The 27,400-nt window shown below is 37.2% G+C and overlaps 1 protein-coding gene across 2 annotated transcripts; it reads right to left on the bottom strand.

Annotated features, from left to right (window-relative positions):
* Window positions 1-635: 635 nt before the first annotated feature.
* On the bottom strand, window positions 636-27,400 carry LOC129281620 (protein FAM149B1-like). 2 transcript variants are annotated; one of them, XM_064113018.1, is made up of 14 exons: window positions 27,247-27,400; window positions 21,996-22,421; window positions 19,311-19,560; window positions 17,484-17,629; window positions 16,937-17,080; window positions 15,538-15,699; window positions 13,076-13,242; window positions 11,218-11,387; window positions 9,483-9,616; window positions 8,398-8,616; window positions 7,361-7,502; window positions 2,943-3,080; window positions 2,377-2,458; window positions 636-1,625 (listed from the first exon to the last, which is right to left on the bottom strand). In XM_064113018.1, exons 2-14 carry the CDS (start codon window positions 22,169-22,171, stop codon window positions 1,489-1,491), a joined length of 2,067 nt encoding a protein of 688 aa, XP_063969088.1. In that variant the 5' UTR covers window positions 22,172-22,421; window positions 27,247-27,400; the 3' UTR covers window positions 636-1,488. The 2 variants fall into 2 exon arrangements, with proteins under 2 accessions (XP_063969088.1, XP_063969087.1); XM_064113017.1 differs by lacking the exon at window positions 27,247-27,400 and having other exon boundaries at window positions 15,544-15,699; window positions 21,996-22,246.

Below are 27,400 nucleotides of genomic sequence, written 5' to 3'. Positions count from 1 at the left end.
GCATGGGCAACTATTCTTTTCAAAATCTAAATGCACCTCTGACATTTGTATAAATGGTTATCATGGCCATGAAGACATTACGTGGCAAACTTCATTGCTTTGTTGTCACATAATCATGTTTGAATATTAATCTATTCCAAATGGATGACAGAACCATGGACCCTGTACCATCAGGGCCCCATCTTACAAAGAGTTGCGATTGATCCGATCGATCGCAACTATGGACGGCCAGCAATGTCGACATCTATTATGCACGTTTGTTCAAAATATTTTCTAGCTATGATGTATATTCAGGCATTCATTGTTGTTTTGAAAATTCACCGTGCTTCTCTTTGTTTACAAAGGACATTGTGCACATTTCCTGTAGAAAAAATTATGACACCGATGGATTTCCATAGAGTTACGATTGATTGGATCAATCGTAACTCTTGGTAAGACGGGGCCCAGGAGAGATACAATATTTACAATCAATTGGAATTGTTTGTAAATGGTTTGCCCATAGACTTAGCCTTACAATCAATTGTATTATTTTCTGTAACAGAGCCCTGTACTCTATGTGAATGTAATCTATCCTTTCTTGGACAAGAAGAATCGGGGTATTACACTCTGATGATTGCTAAAAGTTATGTTCCATATTTTCAGGCTTAAAATGGGTAGACGTGCATGACAGACGCAACTTGATTGTAATTTTCAAAGATTAGGAAATTGAGGACACTTTCAATAACTTTCCAGGAAAGTGTAAGGGACACTAAACAGCAATTTGGCATCTCTGTTTTAACTCAAAATTGTACAAACATCGTGGTTGAGAGGTTCAGCACAAATATGTTAGTTAGCTCCAAGCATCCACTTCCACCCAGTCCAGGTCCTTATCCGTATTGACCTGGTCCCCATGACCAGATCTACAAAGATCTGTTCCGAACGTGGCAGTTCCAAGTCTCCAACTCCTTGAGGACCCATACTACCCACAGGACTAAGTGTGAAGGACCTGGTCTAAATGCAGCCTCTCTGATGTCTAAAACCTTTAGAGGCACCTTCATGGTCTGCAAGACCCGGTCCAAATGACCTGGTCCTTATTGTAGCCCCTCAAGTGTTTCAAGGTCTTTAAGGCACCCGAAGAAACCTCAAGACTCGGTCTACTAACAGGACTTGGTCTAAACCCAGTCCCCTGTGGTGTTTTGAACTCCTTGAGGAACTCACAGGGCCCTAGTTCAGTTCTTCTGGTCTCCTCAAATTCTTTTGGTAAAGATGGAGACGATGATGTCTTCTTTATAGCAAAGGCACTTGTAGCACTTGCTCAGTGGCACATTTAACAATGCAATCTTTCACAGTCGTAACTCAACTCAAACAGTGTCCAGTTCTTACACACCGACACAATTACAGGAAACCGTGGTTGTGCAGCACAGCCCTTTGGCGAAATGTTTTGTCATATAAAAATGTTCAATCATTTGTGAGTTTGGCGCCCTAAGCCAGCTGCACGTTCAGCCATCGCTATAATGTCTTGAGGTAGCCTTGTTGCTGTGACCCGTACTGACTGTTTCCGATGTTTCCCTCTAGCTGAGAGAGTCCGCCAGGGTTGATGCCGCGCCCGGTGATGATTCCTAGGTCGTTCAGCTGTCCTGGTACACCTACAAAATAGAAAAGACGACAGAGATCGATTGCAAATCAAGAATGGTGTTTGATGGAGCTTGTCTTCAATAAGAAATGCTAGAGATCTATGACACACAGCAGCAGCAAAGCTACCTCACTATGACCAATGTGCTCTTGGCCAATCAAATGGCAGGATTTCAGTAGCTTGTAACTTGGTATTGATAATGAACTTTATGAAACATTGCCCAGGATCCTCAAGATAAACCACCATTCTGTACTACTATTATAGAGATTAGTGATGTAATCAATTTCATGAAGGTATTGAAGTAATTTTGAGTATTTATGAGCAAGGGGTCATGATTTTGTGACAAGATTAAATAACACATAGTTTTCGCATGTTCAGATTTTAACTCATTGATCTTGAGCATCTACCATGGGCCGTCAAAGCTAACTTTGGGATCAATGTCATACACTGTGACAACATTATTCAGTAAGCAATTAAAAATCAGAGTTTCCTATCTTTTTATCACTTTTCAATGAGAATACATGTATTTGGTGACATTAATTTAATATTCTTGTAAATAAAATATATCATTTATCTGGATGTATCATTATCAGGGGATGACAATTCATCATTCTGTTCTACTCTGAGAGAGAAGGGGAAGGAGTAATAGAAAGAGACTGAGAGAGAGAAAAGGAGATATGGGGTAGAAGACAGAGAAGGGGAGGGAGCGTTGGATAGATATATAGGGGAGAGGAAGAGAGAAGTGAGAGAGAAATATACAATACCTTGCATGGTTCCTGACGCAGCTTTTAAGATGTTCGTTATACTCTGAGGGGTCGACGACCGTCTTGCTAGCATCATGTCGGACTGCAAACAAAGAAAGATAATAATAATTTATTTTTTTCTGAGGGTATCCACTTAAGCTGATCTACCAGCGGGCCCTACAAACCAAATGTTAATACCGCTCCTGTGCCTTTCAATCTAGGATCCTTGATGATATAACAATTCACCTTGTTTTCATAGACTTTGTTTTGACCTTAATGCTAACTGCGAAGAGTTGAGCTAGGCTAAAACTACCATGGCAACAGGGCTCATCAGCCAATCAGAATCAAGATTGCCATGGTAGTTGCCATAATGGCAAAGTTACAACAGTTGTAACTCTTATGAAACGGGTCCCTGGTCAGTGATTTTTCACTGATAAATTTTCTCGTGGCTAGTCAGATGCAAACACTTCAGTAACTCATACCTGGAGTCAGTGAAAATCACTCAATATTTGTTCCATGTTTATGTTGTTGCAAGATGCGCAGAAGCTTTTATTACGACTACCATTATCATTAACCATACTACCTACCCTGAAAGAATGTGTTGTATTCGGCCTGGAGTCGTTGTAAGGAAACGGCTGTAGGTTCTTGTTCAGTCTCTGTCCCCTATCGTCGATGACGGCACTTGATATCCGATGCCTTGAGAAGTCTCGTTTTCCTGACGATGTCTATGGAGAGTTAAACAAAACAAAAATAACTCAATTTAATTTGATCCAATTCAAATTCAGTTTATTGCAAATAAAACTATTACATTGCTGCAATCTAAAGACTAATAACATACAATACGATTTACATTTGGAAATTGTACATACATTTGAAATTATGAAAAGCCTGACACAATCAAAATATCACTTATAATGTTGCCAATTTAATGACCAAGACCTCAAGGAATTTCACTGCTCAGAGATGTCTGCTACATGTATGATTCATCTAACAATGTTGCCAACATAGAGATGTATACTAATTACGCTAGAGTGCGGAGTCGCCATAGGCGCGCGTACTTAACGTCTGTGATTGCACGGAGCGTGGTCGGTCATTGCTCGATAGGTCTCGATTTGCTTAAGTACCCGGATGTATACATAGCTCGTACGTGTAACGCTGTGAAAAAGGGTGCTGTCTCCAGCTTTTATCTTGCATCTAAATAAACTATTAGTGTGATTACATGGGGATCAGTTATTGATTTGTCTTTTTACCTGAATTCTCGGGATGAAATTCTCAAATAATTTGCATCTACAAATACCTGTCCCCCCTGTCCATAGGCCTATTATAATAATAGACAACATATTGATAACACATAAATAAATAGATAAATAAATAAAATAAAACATTGATAGTAAATTTTGACATTTAATTCAAAAGACAGTTAATCAGCCCATCTTCTATGGATTTCCCTACCTTTGGCTTTAACTGTCATCGTCCGTTGGTAATTCCTTCATCCACATGATTGTTCTCATCGACCAATTTATGTCGGATATCTGATTTTGTAATTTCAATTCACTTCACTTCAATTCATTTAAAAAAATTTCATTTCCATTCAAACATAATACAAAGTTACATAAATTTTACAGATGCACATTCTTATCTCGGAAAAAAAAAGAAAACAGTAGGCCTATAAAATTGAGCATACATGGCCTACTATTATGTAACTTGCCTTAATTTGTATGAAATATATTCTAGAAGTAGTTTTTTTTTAATGTACAATAATTTGTATAAGTTAGTGTTTTTATCTTATACTAACTATATATGAGCTATTTTAGTTTTAGTAGCAAGTAGTATTTCAGGGCATCTCATTATTTTTTCTTGGTGAGCCTCCCGTTACACCATCAAGTGGTGAAACTATATTGGGTCTTCAGTGGTTTTATTAATTTTTTTTTCTCATAGGAATATGATAAAAATCTGCAAGCCTATACGGCACCGAAAATGAGATATTGATTTAAAAAATATCTAGAATGACTTTTCATTGTTCCAAAATTGTTGCTTTTCATACCCTTCTCTTTGAGTTAGAATCGGTTTATTTTATTCGCTTTTTAGGGGGTGGGGTGAAGTGACATACGCATCCAAGCAAATTCACAATCAAAATAAAAGTATTCAAGTACAGGGGGCGCGACCGGACCCCTCCCTGAAGTGAAAATGAACAGAACATAATCAAATTTGATTGTGATTTTATGCATCCCCCCGACCACCACTTTCAAAATCATTCCGCGGCCCCGTAATAAACTGACATAATAATTTTGTTCATCCATGGAAATCGTATCATTAAAAAAAATGAGAAAATCAAATTCAGTATATACTTTTAATATGACCCAAAAAAGGGGGAAAAAAGAATCTGTAAAACACATGTTTATATCTGTTTATACACAGAGCCGAGAGATTAAGTTAGTATTCAAGCAACACAGTCACATTCATTTGATTAACACAATTTCAAGACAGGTATTATATTTGAGGTTAAATTAGGATGATCACTCAACAGCCGACAATTTGTAATATCTTATTCCAAGGATTCGTCAGTTTTACAATAGGCCTATAATTATTGTTTAATATGTTTGGTTTTCGTACTCACAATTTTACAAAAGTTTTTATGATAAGTTTAAGTGTGCATGTATCTCTTTCAGGATATTGTTATCAATTGGTTTTATACACTCAGATGCAGTAATAATGTACTTCGTAGTATAATAAAAAAAATTATTATATCCCCCTCCGCTCTGTTTATTCTCCTCTCCCCTTCTTCTTCCTCCTCTTCTTATTATTCGATCCTTGATTGTTCACATAATATTGGTTCAATATAGGATCACAAACACAATATCTCAACCGGTTTGTCGATCAGCATGGTATTTCAGCCGGGGTGAATCAAGTCTAGATTTTTCAGAAAATCAAAGTGAAAATCTTTTATGTTGCATTAAACACGCATCGTAATTTGTTTATCATGTTTACAAGGCAATACTGTAAACACAATTACCCTCAATATTAGGCCTCCTGTATACATTGCAAAATATTTTATTGTACGACTGCATGCATGCGCGCATTCGATATGCAAATTTTGCTGTCAACAAACTTTTCTACATTGATTTGCAAGTAAGAAAGTATATGATCGGATGGTTGCCAACATTGGAAATATAAATCATAAACTTATAGATTCATCAATTAACTGGACCAATGTGTAAATCATTTTCAAATATTATCAATAAAAAGTCATAGTATGACTCACGAGTTATTGTGATGACGATTACATCGACAATTAAATCCATGGGGGAAAAGGAGTTATGCCCATATGATTTCTATGTGTAGATCTATACATGTATATATGGAAAATAAATTATAACAATTATTCTAAAAAATGAAGAAATAAATTATCAGCATCATGGTTATTATGAAACTACTTGAAAATAATGCAATTGTGTTTTCTATCAATACATTGCGTTTCAGATCAGGCGCGATTCCAGGATTTTCCATAAGGGGGAGCCGGGGGGGGATAATTCAAAGGGGGGGGTACACTAATGTGTTTTAACGGCATTTAACATTACAAATTTTAACTGTGCCTCTCAAAATTGGGGTGGGGGGGGGGTGGGGTCACGAGCCGGCTCTGCCCCCCCTCCCACTTAGATCCGCCAGTGTCTCATATGCATTAGACACTGTGATATGGCCTGTATAGGCCAAGTTTACTTTCTTGACTAAATTTCTGAGGTCAACTTGAACATAAATTTGTTAATCAGGACTCCCTAGAACAATATGCCCAGGCCTACATGTTATTTTTAATATTCATCCCTTCCAAATCTTTAGAAAATAACAGTCATATTAGTGTATCGAAATTTTATGACCAAAGCAAAAACAATTGGGGATGTATCATTGGCCTGTATATTATGCGCTATATTGATATTCCCATATATATATATGGGCATTTTTGTTCTCAGTTTCGTTAGATTTTTTGTTAAAGGAGAATGAAACCCTTGAAACCAGCTGAATCCACATCAAAGAGAAAAATCAAAGAAACATATTGTTGAAAATTTGAGGAAGATTGAATGAATAATAAGAAAATTATGAGCATTTGAATATTGAGATCACTAATGCCATGTAGATCCTCCCGTTGGCAATGCGACCAAGATCTGTGATGTCACACACGTACAACTCCCTCATTACTTTAGTACTTATTTCACTTATATTCTCACTTTTATAGAGTCTATCACAAGGTGAGGTGTTCTCTTTATGAGAGGACAAGTACAGAGGTTCCACAACATTATATCATTGATGAATCATTTTGTCATATGATTAGAATGAGCAAAAAGAGATGTTTTGGGGTATATTTTCAGTGTCCAAAAGGGGAGAGTTGTTCATCTGTGACATCATAGATCTTGGTCGCATTGCCAAAAGGAGGATCTCCATAGCATTAGTGATCTCGACATTCAAATGCTCATAACTCTTCTATTGCTAGTCCTATTTTACTCAAACTTTTGTTGATCTTATTCTTTGATTTTTCTGCTTTCACAAAAGCTAACTTGCTCCAAGAGTTTCATTCTCCTTTAATTTAAACTGTAATTTTGTACATTCAATACTATTTAACTTTTCCATTTGCTTTCGCGCTCTACGTCATCATTTTGTTCAGTTTCTGTGCTATCACAGTACATGCCCCATATAGGTACTGTATGCGCATGGCAGGCTGCGAAGACCTATCGAGTAATGGCGGCCGGTCTCCGCGTAATCACAGCGATTTGACGAAGTACGCCCTCTAGCGTTATTAGTATACATCTCTATGGTTGCCAATCTGAAGCTCATACTATTAAACAAAGTCAATGACTTTTGAGTTTGCGAAATGCTATTATCTTAGTCGACTGTTACAATCAAGATTACCAATAGCAATGTTGCCAATTTAATTACCACTGAATTTGAGAAATTAAATTGCGTCTTGGCAAATGGGTTAAGATTCCAATGTTGTCAATTTGAAGTTCATACTCACAGGGGGTCTTTGGTTTTCTCTATAGAGACCATTCTCTTGAACCGACTCGATGGGAGGAAGCATGGTATTCCGACTCCATTGATGAGGGGGTGACGCAGCCATGGGGTGGGGTGGGGAATTCAGCCTGTCGTTAGCAGTCATCCTAGAAAGAAAAGAACGTCGGTATTCCAATTCTCAGTAGTCTAATTACTTTTCCCAAGATAAAATATCTGTGATATAATGACTAGTAAGTATCTGTAGACATTTGGTTAACCTGTTGATTATGCAATTCTCTTAACTTCCATAGACTCTCTTCAGAGACAACTCAGTTCGAGAAGGTAACAGGTTAATTCAAAGTCATGCAGCTGTCTTGGGTTTTCAAGGAGAGGAGTTGATGATATTGATATCAGACTCTAAGAAAAGCAACGGAAACACATCCTTTGCCTGATTCTAGAAATGACAGGGTTCCCAGCTTTTCAAGAAAACAAAATTCCCTGATTTTTCCCTTATTTTTCCCTGATGAAGTTTAAAAATTCCCTGATAATTATTTCATTCCATTCCCAATTTCCCATGTTTTCTAAGTTATTACAGTGAATTACATGTATTTTCAGTGTAAAAACAATAATGTCAAACTAATTAGTACCACCATAACCAGTCATTCAATGGATGTTATTTTGATACGCAACAAAAATGTAACAAAGTCTGACTGACTACCGTGCTTTCGACTTTTGGGCCGATCAAAATTCCCTGATTTCTCCCTCATTTGAGGCATTTTTCCCTGATTTGAGGGTTTTTTTTAAATCAAATTCCCTGATTTTTCCCTGACTGGAAAAAAGTTCAATAATTTTCCCTGATTTCCCTGATGGGCTGGGAACCCTGTAAATCAGACCTCAAATTGACCCTACTTTGCTTGAAATGACAGGTTTTGACCAGAACTCCCAACACGTCTGGTATACAATGCTTTACATTTCGCACTCCTTTGAGAAAACAAACTTTGGAAAATTATTGGTCATGAGCCAACGGGGAATAAACTCAAAATGCAAGAACATCACGCTCACATTCTCTTTCCCGTGATCAGGGCGTCCATGCCCTGAACGTTCGGTGTCTTGACCCTCTCGATGGGTCGCAGACGGCTCCTTCCGCCTCTCGCCGACGATAGCCGATGACCGTGGACGTCGGACATCCTGGTACTGTTGGGCCTGTTGTTGATACCCTTGATGGCAAGGCTACTGCTGTTGGGTCGTGTCAGGGTCGCCGGAAGTGCAGGGGATTCCTCACTGGAAGAAGAAAAATTATATTAGCACTCGGAAACAGATGGATAGGGTACAACTGTGAATATTGTAATTACCTTGGAAATGGTTGTACAATTGGCTGGGATTGTTCATGAATGATACTTACTAAACTCTGCAATTCTAAATACCTGTTCCACTCAAACCACATTGGTTTTCATGGTTTTCATCACTAGAGTCATAAGACCTCACATCTAAAATTATGGGAAAAACAACTTATCTGCCTAAAAACAAAATAATCAATTTATTTCCTGTCTAAACCTCAGCCTGAAAAGCAAAGCCTCTACAACATTATGGAAGAGCATTTACATTGGATACAGAACCATCACTGCTCTGCTTCTTCTCCTTTTAAAAAAACTGTATTGAACATTATCTTCTTGTGATTTATTTTTTCTCCCTATTGTGTAAATTGATTCATTGGTTTAAGGAAAGAATAGTTCAGTTTTCCTTCAATTGATGTGTTATTGAATGGTAGAAAACAGCAGGATTCCCACAGAATTTCGAAAACAGAATTCCATGACTTTTCCATGGCCAAGTTGCTGCTTTCCATGACTTCCCGTGACGTCCCGGGAGTTAGGTAGAATTTGGGATGTCACAAAACTGGGAAAAATGGAAATCATGAACACCAATTATAATAGCAGAGTACGATCACAAAGTATGAGTTGCGAGACACGATAAACTGGAAAGCTGCCATAGCCAAGAGGTAAATGCAATTCCATGACTTTTCACAAATTTTCCAACTTCCCTGACTTTTCCATGACCACAAATTTTTCCAGGATTTTCCTTGACTGTGGGAACCCTGAAACAGGAGATTTAACCATGGAATACATTTGAATACAAGTTTAAGGACTTACATCATAGCAGAGGGTACCCTCTCCTTCTCCCCTTGTCGAGTATGGAGTGCCTTTGACGAGATGGTCATCACGCCGGTCAATGAGTTGGACTTGGGTGCCTGCCAGTTGAAGGGAGCAGACGGTCCCACGCGGAACTACAGAGGTCAAATACAAAACAAAATACAACGAGTGAGGTCAATGAACTTCATTTCTTTTTAAATATGAAACTTACAGCTGCATAATTATGTTACTTTGCCAAATATGAATAACATATGAAATATGGAAACTGTCAATTCCACAGCCCATTACTGAAATATACCAAGGGGAGCATTTCATAAATGTTCTTGTCTTTGATTTTTACCAACAGATGTTATAAGCTACTGGAAATCCTTGTATCTGATTGGCCGAGAATAAATTAGTCAGTCCAAAAAAAATCACTGTCAAAACTCTTCATGAAATGCTCTCTTGATGGAGAGGAGAACTTCCAGATATTGTATGCAAGGCAAGATATATCATTTGACCTTGAAAATAATATCTATATATCAGATGTATGTTAAATTCATACAAGTGTAAAAAAAAAAACTTACAGAACCCATAAGGGCAAGCTTGCCAAGTGGGTCCATGAGCCTCCAGCAGTTACCCCCAAAGGACTATGGGATAGGACATCCATAGGATACTTACAGAGCCAGCTTGCTTGGGTCCATGAGTCTCCCAGTCATTACCCCTAAAGGACTAGGACTATGGGATAGGACACACAGGGGATACTTACAGAGCCAGCTTGCCAAGTAGGTCCATGAGTTTCTCAGTCGTAACTCTTTATAGAATATGACTAAGAGATAGGACTTAGGATACCTACAGAACCAATAGGGGCTAGCTTGCCAGGTGGGTCCAAGAGTCTCCCAGCCGCTACCCCTACAGGACTGGAACTAAGAGATAGAACTAACTAGGATACTTACAGAACCCATAGGGGCTAGCTTGCCAGGTGGGTCCATGAGTCTTCCAGCAGTTACTCCTAAAGGACTGGGACTAAGAGATAGAACTTAAGAAGGATACTTACAGAACCCATAGGGGCTAGCTTGCCGGGTGGGTCCAAGAGTCTCCCAGCCGCTACCCCTAAAGGACTGGGACTAAGAGATAGAACTTAAGAAGGATACTTACAGAACCCATAGGGGCTAGCTTGCTGGGTGGGTCCAAGAGTCTCCCAGCCATTATCCCTAAAGGACTGGGACCAGGGGTGTGAGTGGTCACAAATAAAAAGATCTGAAAAAAGCTGAAGATTGTTGAAAAAGTCTGAAATAGAAAGAGCTCCCATACTTTTTGTACAGAGGAAGGCCAAAAATGAGCTGAAATTAAGCTGAAAATCAAAACAAAAAAAAATCTGAAATCAGATAAAAATCTGAACTCTCACACCCCTGACTAGGACTAAGAGATAGAACTTAAGAAGGATACTTACAGAACCCATAGGGGCTAGCTTGCCGGGTGGGTCCAAGAGTCTCCCAGCCGCTACCCCTAAAAAACTGGGACTAAGAGATAGAACTTAAGAAGGATACTTACAGAACCCATAGGGGCTAGCTTGCCAGGTGGGTCCATGAGTCTTCCAGCAGTTACCCCTAAAGGACTGGGACTTAGAGATAGAACTTAAGAAGGATACTTACAGAACCCATAGGGGCTAGCTTGCCAGGTGGGTCCATGAGTCTTCCAACAGTTACTCCTAAAGGACTGGGACTAAGAGATAGAACTTAAGAAGGATACTTACAGAACCCATAGGGGCTAGCTTGCCAGGTGGGTCCATGAGTCTCCCAGCAGTTACTCCTAAAGGACTGGGACTAAGAGGTAGGACGTAGGTAGGAGCCATGATAGGCGTCATGTTGGTGTCCGGATGATCCGGCTCCACAGCTGGTCGACTAACAAGGTTCTTCTCTTTATCTGGAAAGGAAACAATGAAATATTGACTTGACTAACTCCTACAAAGCCAGCAGCTTTCGCCTGTTCAATATATGATTGTACAGATATTGAATAAACATGAAATACTTTCACTTCTTTAAAAGAACCTTTTGAACAGATATATTGTATACATGATTTATTTTTTAATCATTATCTTTTTGAATAATAGCAAATATTCCGAGTTTATTCATTTTCATGCGCACAATTATTTGAGATGGAAATGAGATTCTCTAGCGACCTTCATGACCTTCGCACATATACTGCGGAACAGAGAAATTTGAATTTCATTATTTCACTGGCTTATATTTTGACAAGAAATGGCTGATATTTAATAATTGACATTTGACAACTTATGATTATTGAGATTTAAATAATCATTATATGTTACATAGTTATCAAACTTTATTAAGCAATACCTAATCTTTAATATTTGAAGACTGGGGCAGGGAAATAAATTGGATATTTTAGAGGATATCCCCCCCCCCCCACCCACATCGATTTGGGTGATTGCTGAATTCGTGGAGCTAGTTATTTCATTTCGAAGACAAGCAATTACGCTGTAAAATCCAATCTCATTATTCTACAGTAGGCAGGAGATATTGCTTTTCTTAAATATTCCTGGACATCGTTTGTGGCAGATCTTGGGGCCACTTTATGAAAGATTATCGCCACAAATATTCCAGTTTACATATTTTTCTTACGGGCGATTCGGGCTGTCATGAGGGGGAAATCGCCCGTCGCCCTCATGTATGTCCAATGCTGGCTTCATTAGAGAAGTCTGCCTGGAAATGCTTAAAGGGGAAGTTCACCCTGACAAAAAGTTTATTGTAAAAATAGCAGAAAAAATAATTAAAAAATATTGCCGAAGGTTTGAGAAAAATTCATCAAATAATCAAAAAGTTATTAGAATTTCAATTATTTGATTTGTGACGTCATGTGCGAGCAGCATTCCTACATAGCGAATGGTAAAAAATCAATGAAATGTCATTTTCTCAGAAAATTGAAAATGATTTTCACTGTACCTTTTGTATATCAATAGACAAATCATTTCACACCCGATCATGAATAGAAAAAAAATGAAGTCATCAGGAACCATACAAAATTTGAAATTCATGCATTTTATGTTACATAACACATGGGGCAGCTGCTCGTTTATGACGTCACAAATCCAAAACTTTGAACTCTAATAACTTTCTTACTCTTTAACGGATTTTCATCAAACCTTCACCAATATTTTTTACTATTTTTTCTGCTATTTTTACAACAAAGTTTTCTTCAGGGTGAACTTCCCCTTTAAGAGCACAGGCACTATCTCCATTACATAGTTTGTTTGCTTGGTGGTTTTTTTTTTGGAGGGTCCAATCTAGGATATCTAAGGCCCTGTCTTACAAAGAGTTACGATGATGGAATCAATCTCAACTGTATGGAAATCTATCCTTACCATAATTTTTTCTACATGAAATTAGCTCAATCTCCTTAGTAAACAAAGAGAATCACACTGAATCTTCAAGAGGATGATGAATGTATGAATGTAGATCATATCTAGAAAACATTTTGAACAAATTTGCATTTTACTTTAGATGATGACGTTGCTGGCCATCCACAGTTGTGATTGATCGGATCAATCGCAACTCTTTGTAGGAAGGGACCCTGATCTTTACACTCCTCACCTTCTTGGTGTCTCTTGATGAGCGACCTCATCCAGGTGACGACTTCAGCCCATAGGACATCGAAGGTTTGACTGAGCACCGTATTCTGGACACACGCGTTGGGCGTGAGCGGGGGGAAGCCTTCTCGCCTCGTGACCGTGTGGTACACTTTCCTCTCGTGGTCATCTCTGCAAGGGAGAACGATCGCAACAAAATTTACAATTCGATTGAAAATTCTGAAAATTCATGGTTATTATTTTTTATATTATTATTTCTTCATGGAACTGACAATCTAGACCACCTAAACTTACTAAAGTCTCACGTACTCCCCCCCCCCCCCCACATGTGCATTATAATACTGATTTTATGGGAGGATTCTGCAAATATTAGTATATTTGGTGAGATAAATGGTGCCATACAAATGCTATGATCATAATCATCCTCAACTTCAATCATCTTCAATCTTCTTTGGAATCTTCAAGGGCAACCTGAAAACATACCTGTATAAGAGTGCTTTTTGATATACATTGACTTATTGTTCAGACATGTATTATATGTAAATAGTTTTTTTTTGTCCTGCTCTGAAGCGCTTTGAGCATCTAATCAAGATGGAAAGTGCGCTATACAAATCTCATGTATTATTATTATTATTATTATTAACTACAGCTATTTTTTAGCAATCTTCTAAATAATACAATGTACCTTGTAAACTTGACTATCAAAATCGTCATACAATATTTCTTACAATAGATGGTACCATATTGTGCTTTAAAATGAAGCTTACACCTACTGACAACAGACAGTGCCATATACATGTACATGTACAACTGTACTAATATAAGCCCGACACTCTCTTAACACTGTATGGCGTCATATGCCAAACTATGAAAATCTTCAGCAACATTTATAGGTAATGTCATACTATACTTCAAATGAAGCTAACAGTCAACAGACAATAGTTAGTATCATATACTGTACTTAAAAATGAAATCTAACATCTTTATACCCATTGTTTTTTTTTCTTCTCTCCTTTCTCATTTTATCTTAAAGGAGAATGAAACCCTTGAAACCAGCTGAATCCATATCAAAGAGAAAAATCAAAGAAACATATGGTTGAAAGTTTGAGGAAGATTGAATGAATAATAAGAAAGTTATGAGCATTTGAATATTGAGATCACTAATGCCATGTAGTTCCTCCCATTGGCAATGCGACCAAGATCTGTGATGTCACACACGTACAACTCCCTCATTACTTTAGTACTTATTTCACTTATATTCTCACTTTTATAGAGTCTATCACAAGGTGAGGTGTTCTCTTTATGAGAGGACAAGTACAGAGGTTTCACAACATTATATCATTGATGAATCGTTTGTCATATGATTAGAATGACCAAAAAGAGATGTTTTGGGGTATATTTTCATTGTCCAAAAGGGGAGAGTTGTTCATCTGTGACATCATAGATCTTGGTCGCATTGCCAATGGGAGGATCTCCATAGCATTAGTGATCTCGATATTCAAATGCTCATAACTCTTCTATTGCTAGTCCTATTTTACTCAAACTTTTGTTGATCTTATTCTTTGATTTTTCTGCTTTCACTAAAGCTAACTTGCTCCAAAAGTTTCATTCTCCTTTAATATTATTCATCTTGCCTTCTTTGAAAGTTTTAGACTGGTATTAAATGCTTGTTACTTTCAGATATCTTTTAAGCAAGAAATAAAGGAACCACACTTGGGTGAATTCAAGAGTGAGATTTAAAAAAAAAAGGGAGAGTAACATGTTTCATAGGATAGCGATGTAGATGCTTGTTATTTGATCAACCATCTCATCTCAAGACCATGACCGGTCATTATACTTTACTAATAACTCATCACTGGTCATTATAATTTGCCAATAACCACTCCTCACTGGGCGATAGGTCAAATAAATAACTGGTCATGTGTGTGCAGCAACCAAACATATCATTAGGATCCCCTTTGTCATCTTAATTTTCAATTCAATTTATTTCATTTTTATTTTCAGATAATAAACATAACAACAAACATACATGTATACATACATGATATACAAAGCTGAATAAACGTCATATTAATAGATACTTCAGTTACAAATAATATTCAAAAGTGATCGGGAAATAAATAAGTTGTAGTTTCAAACACATTTTGATAATCACATGTAAATAATTGAAAAATTACAGGTCATAGTTTACATATGAAAGTGAAAATGAGGGACTGCTTAAAAAGCAAAGTTTGTATTGGTAAACCACTCTGGAAATAAATTGTGATTTTAACCATAGGCATTTAAAAGTAAGGTAGGGTAAAAATGATCAACAAAGAGGGAGAGAGAGAGAGAGAGAGAGAGAGAACAAAAATAAAAAAGGTCAAGATAAAAACAGTAACATCACAAATTAAAAATAAAGGAAGAAAGAGGTAAAACTAAGGGAAGCAAGTATCTTATATAACTATCAATGAAAGCTCAACTTACGCTTGCCTTGCATTATCATACGCAAAGAATTCTTCCACCGTTCCGTCCGATTCAATGATCTCTTCTTCTAACGTGTTCACACTATCCACCACTGTCATCTCAGGGTAGGAGGGCGTGTCCACACTCGGGATAGGGTATATGTGATGACCTGATAACGTCAGGCTGAACGTGTAGAGGTCGAAGAGAGAAATGAAAGATAATATTTGCTTCAATTAATCATCAAAATGAAATGATGCCTTTAATAATGATGTAACCTTACATAATTTGAATGAATTCTTTCAACGGATCTAATTTGGATCAGAGTATACAGTACTTTTCGTCTATTATGATTTCAATTCTCTATGGAACATGCCTTGAAGATAAAACTGCAAAGTAATGAGCTGTTCTAATTAATCCGTTTAATGACTCTATTTGGATAACGGTACGTCTGGCTTTTGCAGAGTGTCATTGCACTGAAACCTTTTCTTGCTATCTTGATACAGTACTGAGGTATTAAATCTCTTGTAACACTAAATATTTGTCTGTATGAAGTTAATTCAATAAAAAAAAAACATTTTAAATAGCATAAGTCTACTCGTCAATTTTTTTTTTCTTAATTCAACCAAGGCTTTATTTTTATTAATCATTCTTTTTATTTCATCTCTTTATTCTATTCATTTATTTCATTTATTTATTTATTTTTATTTATATTTTTTTTGGGGGGGGATTTTTAAACATGATTTTAAGAGTTTCATTTCAATACACCAACAAATCTACTTGTCAAGTGTGAATATTAAAATGTAGATACATAGAAAACTAACTAGCATTGATACATCATAAAATTTCCATACATTTATCACTTTAATATTACCAGACTAATCAAATACATGTTATTTTTTTAGCTGCTCATATTTTTCAACTGTTAATATGTGAAAATTGAAGTTCATGGTAAATACGGAATGCCGGTCACATTTCGAACAATTAAGACGATAATTCAACTGGCCTTGTTTTATTTTGATCACTCTTTTACATTAATACGTCACCTTCAACTACCCACATATGAAAGAATTTACTACAATGAATTACCAGGCCAGTCAAAACTGATGCATCAATGATGAGATACTGATTGTATATTTGAAAATCAATTTCATTTCAATTTCATCTGTTCCCAGGCGTTGACCTTTCAAAGGTGCTTAGTGTTTCAATCAAGTCAAACAAGAAGTTTCTCTGCTCGTGGTATGGACAATGTCATTCGGCAGTTTTTATTAACTTCTTTTGTAAAAAAAAATAAATTGGGGTTTAGTTAGTACATATTATTTTTTTTTTTTTTGGGGGGGGGGCAAATTTAAATTGAAAAATAAAAATTGGCATGGTCATGTTTTGACAAGCCTCCATCATGATATATACAAGATTCCCTTACCCATGTCTATTTTGAGTTGATCTACCAGGTACTTCGTGGTCAGCGATGTCGAGTAAGACACCGGTGGTCATCGACGAGGGCTCATCTTGAGGAAAGAGCTGAAAGCCTTCATCACTTGGCACTATGAGTTGACTTCCGAGGATTCTGCGGGAACGGAGAAAATGAATTTTGTTTCTTTGCTTGAATTCAAATCAGATCTGTTGTGGCAATCTTTATATCAGTTTATCATTTTTTTGGCGCTACATGAACCTGCGTCTGAGAGGCAAAAAGCCTCTGAATCATAACCCATGATATCTGATTGGGGAGGGTGCTGGCCGATCGCCACAAAGAAATAGTGATCAAAGAAGGAAAATCCTAGCACTTGATAGAAGCAGTGTTGACTATTAAAATAAAAATACTGGTCATGTGTTGGTACTCTTGCCTCAATGTATACCACTCAGGCAGAACCCTGAAAATTTTCTGATCTGGGTTGAATTCCTGATCAGAAAATACCTGGCAGTTTTTGCTATCGAGTAGGTATGAATACGAGCTAGGGATTGTTCCATACCTTAGATGCGGAAAGCGAGCCTTCCAGACTTTACACTCGTTATGGAGCTGGGAGCTCGACGAAGAGTTCTTCTGCCCCTCGTACAGCATGCTGTCAATTTCATCGAACATACGCTGCACCCGCTTGGCCGAGAGCTTGTCAAACTCCTGTAAAAATAAACAATGAAACGTTAGTTTTCATCATTAGGCACAGAACGATATATTCATTAAAATCGACAACATACATGTAGAGCTTACATTAATCCAAGGTCATTGATGGGCATGGGCCACTTCCATTGTCAAGTAAATACCATGCGTGAACCAAAAAACATGTGAAAAGGATCTCTTTTTCAAGATAGGGCACGTTACGTACGTAACGTAATAAGGGTGTCAAACACACTAAAATAATGAAAAAGGGTATATGTGTCGCTAGGAAACTACGTGTTTACTGTCCAATTTGCGAGGGTAAAAAAAGACTAAAATACTTTATAAAGGATGTACTTTTTCGCCAACAATACGTTTGGGGTATGAGTTTAGCAAGGTGTGTGCCATGGTACTAAACCCAATGAAAGTAATTGTAAAGCCGACGTCTGTGATCACGTCCGTGACATAACAATTAAGATATCATTGTACTGGTTTAGGGGTCAATTCAGGGAACTTGTCAAGGTTACCGTTTTGTGTCCAATACTTGTTAAGGGGTGCATTTTCAGAACAGGGAAAATACTTGTTTAGGGTGCTTTTCAAAACCCCATGGTCAAGCATGGTATCCACTCATCGATGGAAATGGCCACTACAGTTAAGAAAATAAATTATCAGTACATGTATATCAATTCAAATCAACTAAAAAACTAGATGAGTATGCATTAGAGATATATATCTGCTACACTGCACTCTTAATATATAAAATCATCACATCATTTTTTGTACAAAGGCAAGAAGTGCATGTTCAATATAGCACCGATACTACTGAGAAATGAGATGAACACACAATGACAAAAGAAAGGCTCATTAAATATATGCATGGATGTACTGCAGCATCAAATTTGGCAGACAAATATGATGAAGCATTACTCATTATCATACTGTAACAATTTTGTGTGGAAATATTATTTTCATGCAATATGCATACATGCATGTAGAAATCTGTTTGAGCCTACATGAATACAGTGCGAAGATGATTTAAATGAGAAGTGCTGCTTTTACTTCCACTAAGAATGATACTATGCATTATTTGGTTTATTTCCAATTCGTCCAATTGCCAACTCGTCTACTTTCATTTGGTCTACCATCAGTCCGTCCAATCACCACATGGTCTACTTTCATTTAGTCTAATGCCATTCCGTCTAATAACCAGTTGGTCCAATAGCCATTTAGTCCACATACCATTTGGTCTAATTAAACTTAAGTGTTCATTGTGCAAAATGAATGAAAAGAAAATGGGTATTAGACCAACTGGTTATTAGACGAAATGGTAATAGACGAACTGGTGATTAGACAAAGTGATGAAAGTGATGATTAGACCAAATGGTTATTGGACCAAATGGTTGTTAGACGAAATGTTGATGGACGGAATGGCATTAGACTAAATGAAGGTAGACCATGTGGTGAGTGGATGAGTTGGCAATGGACGAATTGGCAATATACCCATTATTTGTGGTTGAAAATTGAAAATTAATGATATCTTTCTCATTTTCATTTTAAAGGTGGTATATGACTGCCAAATCAAATCATTCCTTTCTTTACTTATATCAGGTTTTGGTATCGCATTTAAATCTATCTCAATTCAAGATGGGGCCAAAAGCGCTCCAACATTTCTGCTACATGTAGTTGGTGCTTATAAGATACGTACATCGTCACCCCACGAAAAGAGACTGCTCCTCTCCGTCGAGTTGCCCGTGGTCCAGCCATTGTTGATGGACATGACGAGCACGTTCTGTTGCTCCTCCTCCGTCGACGCGGACTCGCCACCGATGGAGGAGGTCAGGTAGGAGTCCAGGGCGCGGCTAACGCTCTGGATGAACGGGAAGGGAAGGACCTCCTCCGGTCTCTCGGGAAGCGGGATGGACGTGTGGCTGTCATTGCGAGATGAGATCCCCCTCCTGTTAAATGGAAGCAAGAAGAAAAGGACATTTTTTATTGCTTTATAGTCAATTGCATAATGGTCTTAGTACAATACTATGGTCATAACGATTCAGTTAAAAAGGGTTTAAAACCACTTTTCTGCTTTGAAGGACATTCTCCTTCTATAACACACTTTAAAGCAATACTGAAAAAAGCAAAATATACATCGGTAAATTTGTAAAAATATTTTAGAACAACATTGATTGAATAACAACGATGATAATGGTACTCAGCATCAGAAGTCATTGACATCATAACATCACTCAAAACAAAATAACCATTATAGAAAATAAAGGAAGATTTAAAAAAAGAAGTGAATTCACTTGATTCATAAACAAATCCACTGTCCCTTTTATGAAAACTATAGGGACACAATTACACTGAAATAAATATTCATTTTTCTGCTTTTCATAAGTTCTTTTCAAACAAATAAAAAATGAAGTAAAAATAAAGGAGCCATGACGATATCAGCCCCACCCCCAAAAAATAAATAAATAAATAAAAATAAAACACGGAAACAGAGAACCACAAAAAATACCCACTATATTTTACATGAACTAGATTACTGGTATTCTTGTCTTTGTGGAGGACAAATATATATTGGAAATATTCTAGCCCATATTTTTCTTGTTAAACTCATATCACTCCACATCCTATTCAATCAATATATCCTTGTGTATCTTTAATGAAAGGGGTTACAATAAAATGGCAATGGGAAGAGGTGGGACAGGAATTCAATCATTTAATAATGTAATACTTTAATGTGGCCTTTTCCTCTAATGTTGTTCAGACTTTCAGAATACAGAATACTTAATCCATGTTGGGTATATGATCAAAATACAGAAATAAATGTAGTGTGAATTGCCCAGATGAATTGATCTGCAAGAAAGGGATCTGTGGGTGAGAGCATGTGTATGAGGCTGTTCTCACTCAGTTCCTTAAACTAGTTTAGTGGAAACTAGTTTAACGCTAAGTGAGAACGGTCGAAGCGCTCTTGGAAGCGCTCTTCCAAACCAGTTTGGAAGACCACCTCGCGATGTAGTTTTCAAGATCGCTTCGCATCGGAAAAGTGGTTTTAGCGTAAGTGAGGACACAACCGTTCTTCGGGAAGCGATCTTCGCACATTTTGAGCGCGCTACTCCACACGACAGGTGTAGAATGCCTATGCTGCGGTTTCGAATTTCGCGCGAAACGTGTCACCCCACTGAGAGCGTTTCCATAGCAACAAGAGCGCTTTACGTGAAGTGATTTTGAAAACCACTTTCGTGTGATCAAGTGAGAACGCTAGCAAAGCGATCTTCCAAACTGGCTTTCTGAACCGGTTCCCAGTAAACTAGTTTTAGGAACGTAGTGAGAACAGCCTCTATGATACTCCATGAACTGTTTGGATAACACCAGTATAACTCTTCGGTTGCTGCGCAGTTTAGTTCTTCACTTTGTGTCGCTGTTAAAGGATAAAATGAAAAAGCAACCTGAACTCATTTTCCTTTGTTTGCCAACCTTACGCGGGCCATTCCTGTAAATTACATCTGACAAAAGAACAGAAAAAGTCTTGTAATTCTAGACTTGAAATGTACAAACGATGCCGTTTTGGTTTCCATGGAAATATAAAACATTGCATAGTGGCAGTAGACTCCAATTAATTAGTATCCCCTGAATCAGAATTATATTGCATCCACATTCTCTCTCTCTCTCTATCTGTCTCTCTCTCTCTTGGGGTAATGACTTCATATCATACAAATTATAAAAGGAAGGATGAATAGCTTTTCGCTTTCCGCAACCATGAATGGTCACATTTGATGAGATAAAAATGGATTATATTAAATTAATACAAACGAACATTATCTTGTAAAGCACTACTTTAGAAGGACAGCGTGGGCAATTTGGCATTTCATTCAAAATAACTCTTTCAAACTTCTTAACTATTTACTGTAACACAAACTCAAATTAACAGATATTGCTGTATCCACTAATTTGTTTGTTAGCGTTTTGTTTCATTAACGAATCAAAGTAATTAATACAAAAAGGTACTTCCCCTTTTTCAGCTATGCAGCACACGAATGGGCCAATAGAATATGTACATGTAGGCCTACACTTATTATTCATTGTTATATTTAGCTACATATCGTTGAACCACAGATTTCAACCATTATTTCGGTTTGCCATATTTTCAAGCATTGTTTTGCTTACAATGGCAATCCATCTTCTGCTACTGATTTTATGCTAAATGATATACGCCTGATTTATTGTCAATATATATTTGTCATATTTATGTTATATTATATTGTTATGTAGAAGAAAAATAAATCAAATCAAATCAAAAAATTATCTTGATGTATCATATTTTTTTATATCAGCCAATATAGATGAAATTAGCATGCAGAATTATAACACTAAATCATTAAGTGATTACCCAACGATCATCAATCCACAGGTCTTTCCTCTCTGGCCCATCTTTTTCTTGGAGTAGGCACTGAGCTTAAACCGGGTGCCTCCTTCGGCGTAAAGATCAAGCCACAGCATGGTGGCTTGATCCCTCGTTATTCTGGGCCCCTTAGGGACCCCAACCAACTGTCTCGACTGGCTCATCTATTGCCTGACATAGCACAATGCTCCATATTGCTTCATTGCTTTTAGTATGTGATGAGCGACTGTTCATTTTGAGGTAATATTAAGGCAAGTGTTATTAAGGCAAATTGCACTTGAGTTTGATGCACGGCAATCATCATTCATTACATTGCACCGATTTTAGATGACATCCGATTAAAGCTCCATCGATGCAACCCGTGGCACGACTACCAGGGAATAATCCTTCATGTCGATATGCAAGGCCTCGCATCTAATAGTAAGCAAATACAGAAATATTACATCCCAGGAGAAGTGAACAGGTATCAATAATTATCTACTACAGCAAAGAATACACTTGATTCCTGCTTCTAATACAGTCAGTTATCCAGGTTTTCAATCTGGTTTAGTCCCGGACTACAGGGGTAGCCGGATCCACCTCGCGCTCACAGGGTTCACCCTCACCCGCTAGGAAAAACTTGAAAAAGACAGCCTGATTACTTTCCTGCTTCCAAAGATATCAAACCCTGAAAAAGCCAGCTTGCTTTTTTGAATTACTGATACTTGCGCAAGGTGTGCCGATCGAAATGGGCCGATTCCAATTACAGGCCCACCAACGCAAATACGCCTTTTCGCCCGTCGCTGAATGAATGGAAAGTAAAAACCCGATCAAACCGTCGACAACTGCTGCCTCCCCCACCCGACAAATTTGACAGAGTAATTAAAGCGATCTGAGTGAACAACATCTGGAAAAATAACAGACAAAAATATCATGTATTGATTAGCTGGGATGGAGGTAGGGACCGATCCATACAAGTTGGCGTATTGACGCAAGGAAAATCGTGTTTCCCCCGACGTTGCCAATGACAATGGAATTGAAAATTAATCCTGGGTTTGCTGGCTGCGTGGCTTCGGTGGAAAGCTAATGACCTTGCTCGTTACCCAAGACACAGGAGGCGTGAAATAAGCCGGAGAAAATTAATTCTTTGTTCATATTGGGGAAATAGCTGCTCCATGTTGTGTTTGAGAAACTCTTCAGAGAATGAAAATGTTCTGTGATTATTATATGAGGATCATCGTCGTTATTGACGTTGAAGCAAGATAGTGAGAATTGAAAAAAATAATTAAAAAGCAAACATTCCTTTTACAAAAACAAAAAAAATTATCCCCTTTCTCTTCCCCCCCCCCCCCCCCCCTTACCCCCTCTCACTCTTTTTCTCTGTGTCTGTACCAAAAAAGAGACAAATAATTTTGAAAATGACCAAGAAAATGTAAAAACTAAAATATGGAAAGAAAATACATGACCTGTATACTAAATCACTGACACCATGGACCTACTACTCTCCATGCTGACATGTATCATTATTAACAGAGGAGTGGAAATGTACAGTAAATTGGTGTCAACGTTTGCTTTTTTTAAAATTTCAGATTAGATTTCTCGTCTGTTAATGATTTCCAATGGAGGTTATTAATAGAGCGGAAATATCAATAGGCTGTCTGCAATTTGAGCATTATGGTAGATTCATATTTCTCTTTTATACATTATCATAAGAATTGGTTTGAATATCTTGGTCAATAGTACAGTAGAAAGCTGAGATACCAGCGGATAAATTCATTTTCAGTACTGGTTTTACATTTATCATGAATTTCTCCTCTTTGATATCTCATGAATGCGACTCATTCATCTTGAAGAAATTTGATTCCTCGGATCTTTGCACTCTCTCTCTCTCTCTCTTTCTCTTCTTTTTTTTTCTTCTCACCTTGCCCACACATATGATTCCTTGCTACTATTTCCTCTTCAACATACCTGTAGTTGCAATTTACATCGTTCTCATGAAATCTAAGTTGAATTTCTCTGACCTAGCAATTCCTTTTTATGTATTTTTTTGTGCTTCATCAATACCAATTACAGTGTCCCTGTATTCATTGCATCAAAATATGATGATAGAAGTGAGTAAAAAAAAAATCATAATTCTAAATTATGGGGCCTTGGAAAATTTTCTTCAACAACATCAAAGGGCTACATTATTCCTCCGCACGAGCAGAAATTAGAAAACTTGCAAATGAAAAAAAAAAATCTATGCAACTATAAACCTCTTGTAAATCAACAGAGAACTATAAAGTCAACACAAGCCTGGCTTGATAAATCATTCTAATTAGGGAATCCATAAAATTAGGTTTAATAGAGTAAGCAGACCAAGGGGATTATTGTGCAAACACCGGACAAAGCAAACGGTCAATTTGGTATAAATTTGCTAATTGATCCAAGTGAAAAGTACTCAAGTCCCACAGCCAATTAAATTGAAAAACCCATTAGAGTTTATGGAATATACAGAGTTAACTCTTTAAAATTGAATTATTACATTAAATGTATTTATATGATGGGATGAATGAGCAAAATGTAAAAGCTCATTTAAAAATGTATTTTCTATTTCCTTGTAAATTACATCCTCATACAGTATGATTCATCATATTATTGAACAGCATAGTTGGGAAAATCAATCAACATTATATTCTATATTTTAATCTAGTTTTCATTACGAATTTTGCTAATAATGTACTTATGGCCGCAAAATGGCTTTTCAAAGATTTTGAAATTTGAATATAAAGTACAATGTATATTTTGGTTTGCCCACCCCCCCCCCCCCCCTTGCTATAAAAGCCTGGCAATAAAATTATTTCAGAATATAATTTTCAAAAAATTTGAAAAAATTAAAAAAAAAAAAAAAAAAAAAAATGACAATTACTGGTAGGCCCTTTAATCTTCCAAAATCGTGTTTTTCTGTATTAATGCTGATGTATTTTCATCATTAGTGCAGGCATGAGAACAATTAAATGTATCAGAACCAAAAATTCAACATCTTTTCCATACAATATGTTGGCATGCACAAGATAAGGGGTTAATGGTAAAGGGGTATAATTATTAAAATTAATTTAAAGTAGTACATGCAGGGCCTACATACATTATTTAAGACTTTGGGCAAAATTATAACTTGTTCGTGTTATACTGTAGGCTACAATGGAAATGTGGAGAAACGAGATTCTATAACCATAGGCATATGGAGCAAGCTACTTCTAACTTTCAAACTAATAGAGAACATAGACACCGTTCTCACCACGTTCCTAAAAATAGTTTAGTGGAAACTAGTTTAACGCGTAGTGAAAACAGTCGAAGCAGTCTTGGAAGCGACCTTCCAAACCAGTTCGGAAAACCACCTCGCAATGTAGTTTTCAAGATCGCTTCGCCTCGGTAAACTGGTTTTAGCACAAGTGAGGACACAACCGTTCTTCGTGAAGCGATCTTCGCACATTTTGAGCGCGCTACTCCACACGACAGGTGTAGAATGCCTACGCTGCGGTTTGGAATTTCGCGCGAAACGTGTCATCCCATTAAGAGTGTTACCATAGCAACAAGATCGCTTTAAATGAAGTGATTTTGAAAACCATTTTCATGTGATCAAGCGAAACGCTAGCAAAGCGATCTTCCAAACTGGTTTCCTGAATCGGTTTCCAGTAAACTAGTTTTAGAAAGCGTAATGAGAACGGCCTCATACATGTAGTGCTCACTGCTCAGCACATACATGACATTCATCCAAACACGCTGCAAATAGTATCATGTATCAAAAGATATTTCCCCAGAGGCTTTTGGTAAGAATGGCAACGAGTGATAGATATTAACCTGGTATATACATGTAGGTTGGCATTTTGAAACCAGTGTACATGTATAAAATATGAAGGTTTTGGAGGATATTTGACTATAACTTTATTGTTCTAAAAAGTTTAATCTATTGAAGTGTATCATCATCATAACATGCACTTGTAATTTCAAAGAATGGACAGAGAAATTGGAAATGGAGGGTACCTTTTAGTCACAGATGTGCATTTTGTAGAAAAACACATCACTGATAAAGCTCAGTTTTAAGCTCCACATTTGTTCTCACTAATGAAAATAAAATAAACACCTCTATCCATAAAGCGAAATCAAGTTCATAATAAGACATGAAGGCATAACTGTATGTGCATGTGAAGGTACATGTTGAACAGCTACAATTGTATGTTAAAATATAACTGCTTTCTGTTTTTATTTTGTATCCTATATTTGTTCATTAATCGATAATACATCAACTCATTCACTCAGTCATTCCTACATTCTCCCTTTTATACATCCATCAATCACTCAATATCATAATTTTCTCAATCATTGCTTTAAAAACCACAACAAAGCTTTATTCCTAGAGAAATCCTTCCAAAGTTTAACATTACTAGTATAATCAACCGAATATAATTGTGAGAAAGTTATATCATAAATTTTTCCATTACAAAGTGGCCCTGGTTCAACAGATCTACATTATTATGAAAGATCATTCTGTTTTTGAAGCTTTTCTATACAACCCCTCTTTTAAAATACATATGATATATAAGCAATCAAGAATTTTATCCTCTTCTTGATGCCCTTTAAAGCAATATCATATCAATGTCGATCTCCTGAAGAACATTGCTAGCAGATCAACAGAAGATGCTGCCATTCCATATGGATAAACATGAACCATGCGATTCCTTACACTTGCATCAACTTCATCAATGACGAATCATGTGCACAGCTATCAAAACAATCAGCTTTCTTCGAGCCCTTCAGCTGCTTCCAGCTATACTGAGCTAAAACTTTCTAACAAGAAAACAGCGTTACGTCCTAATACTATATATAGCAAGAATCCACCGAGGCATGTTAAGAATCCTCCAGATGAACATTCTACCAATGAAAACATGGTTGCGAAAGCGATGCTACCCAATGCATCAGCAATGTGATTACATGCTATACCGGGCGACTCTCAAGCAAGGCATCACAACACAAATACACCCTGCATGAGTAGTGATATTACTCCTCTGATCATAATCCTTGATTGCCTGGATGATATATTATAAGGATGCCCTCCCAATATCTGAAACTGGCTTCAAGTTCAAAGACAAGCCACAGCCCTGGCCTTAGGCCTCGCTACAAACAGATCAGCTCTCAGATGCTACATACATCTGGTTAACCTCAAGCAAGCAGTTCCATCCATCAATACATCTTTCACAATTACAATGTAGCGATATTTTACTCCACTGATTTCCGATCAGGTGTACTGAAAGCAAACTGGTTGAATGAGCCGTGTCGAGCACCTATCGCTCTTCACAATCTGGCAGGCATCCTTCTACTGACTGGTATCACATCACACAGCCCATCCTCTTTGCCCATCTACAACTCGGAGTGAT

The sequence above is a fragment of the Lytechinus pictus genome, chromosome 18 (assembly GCF_037042905.1).
Source record: "Lytechinus pictus isolate F3 Inbred chromosome 18, Lp3.0, whole genome shotgun sequence".
Classification (NCBI taxonomy): domain Eukaryota; kingdom Metazoa; phylum Echinodermata; class Echinoidea; order Temnopleuroida; family Toxopneustidae; genus Lytechinus; species Lytechinus pictus.
This window is presented reverse-complemented; position numbering and strand designations above follow the sequence as displayed.

Excerpts from the sequence above, each read along its gene's own strand:
- LOC129281620 (XM_064113018.1), bottom strand. The coding sequence starts at position 22,171 with ATGAGCCAGTCGAGACAGTTGGTTGGGGTCCCTAAGGGGCCCAGAATA. Across the intron at positions 15,700-16,936 it reads TCAACTCAAAATAGACATGG|CCTGACGTTATCAGGTCATC; the intron begins GTAAGGGAATCT and ends CTACACGTTCAG. Across the intron at positions 2,459-2,942 it reads ATACAACACATTCTTTCAGG|TCCGACATGATGCTAGCAAG; the intron begins GTAGGTAGTATG and ends CTTTGTTTGCAG.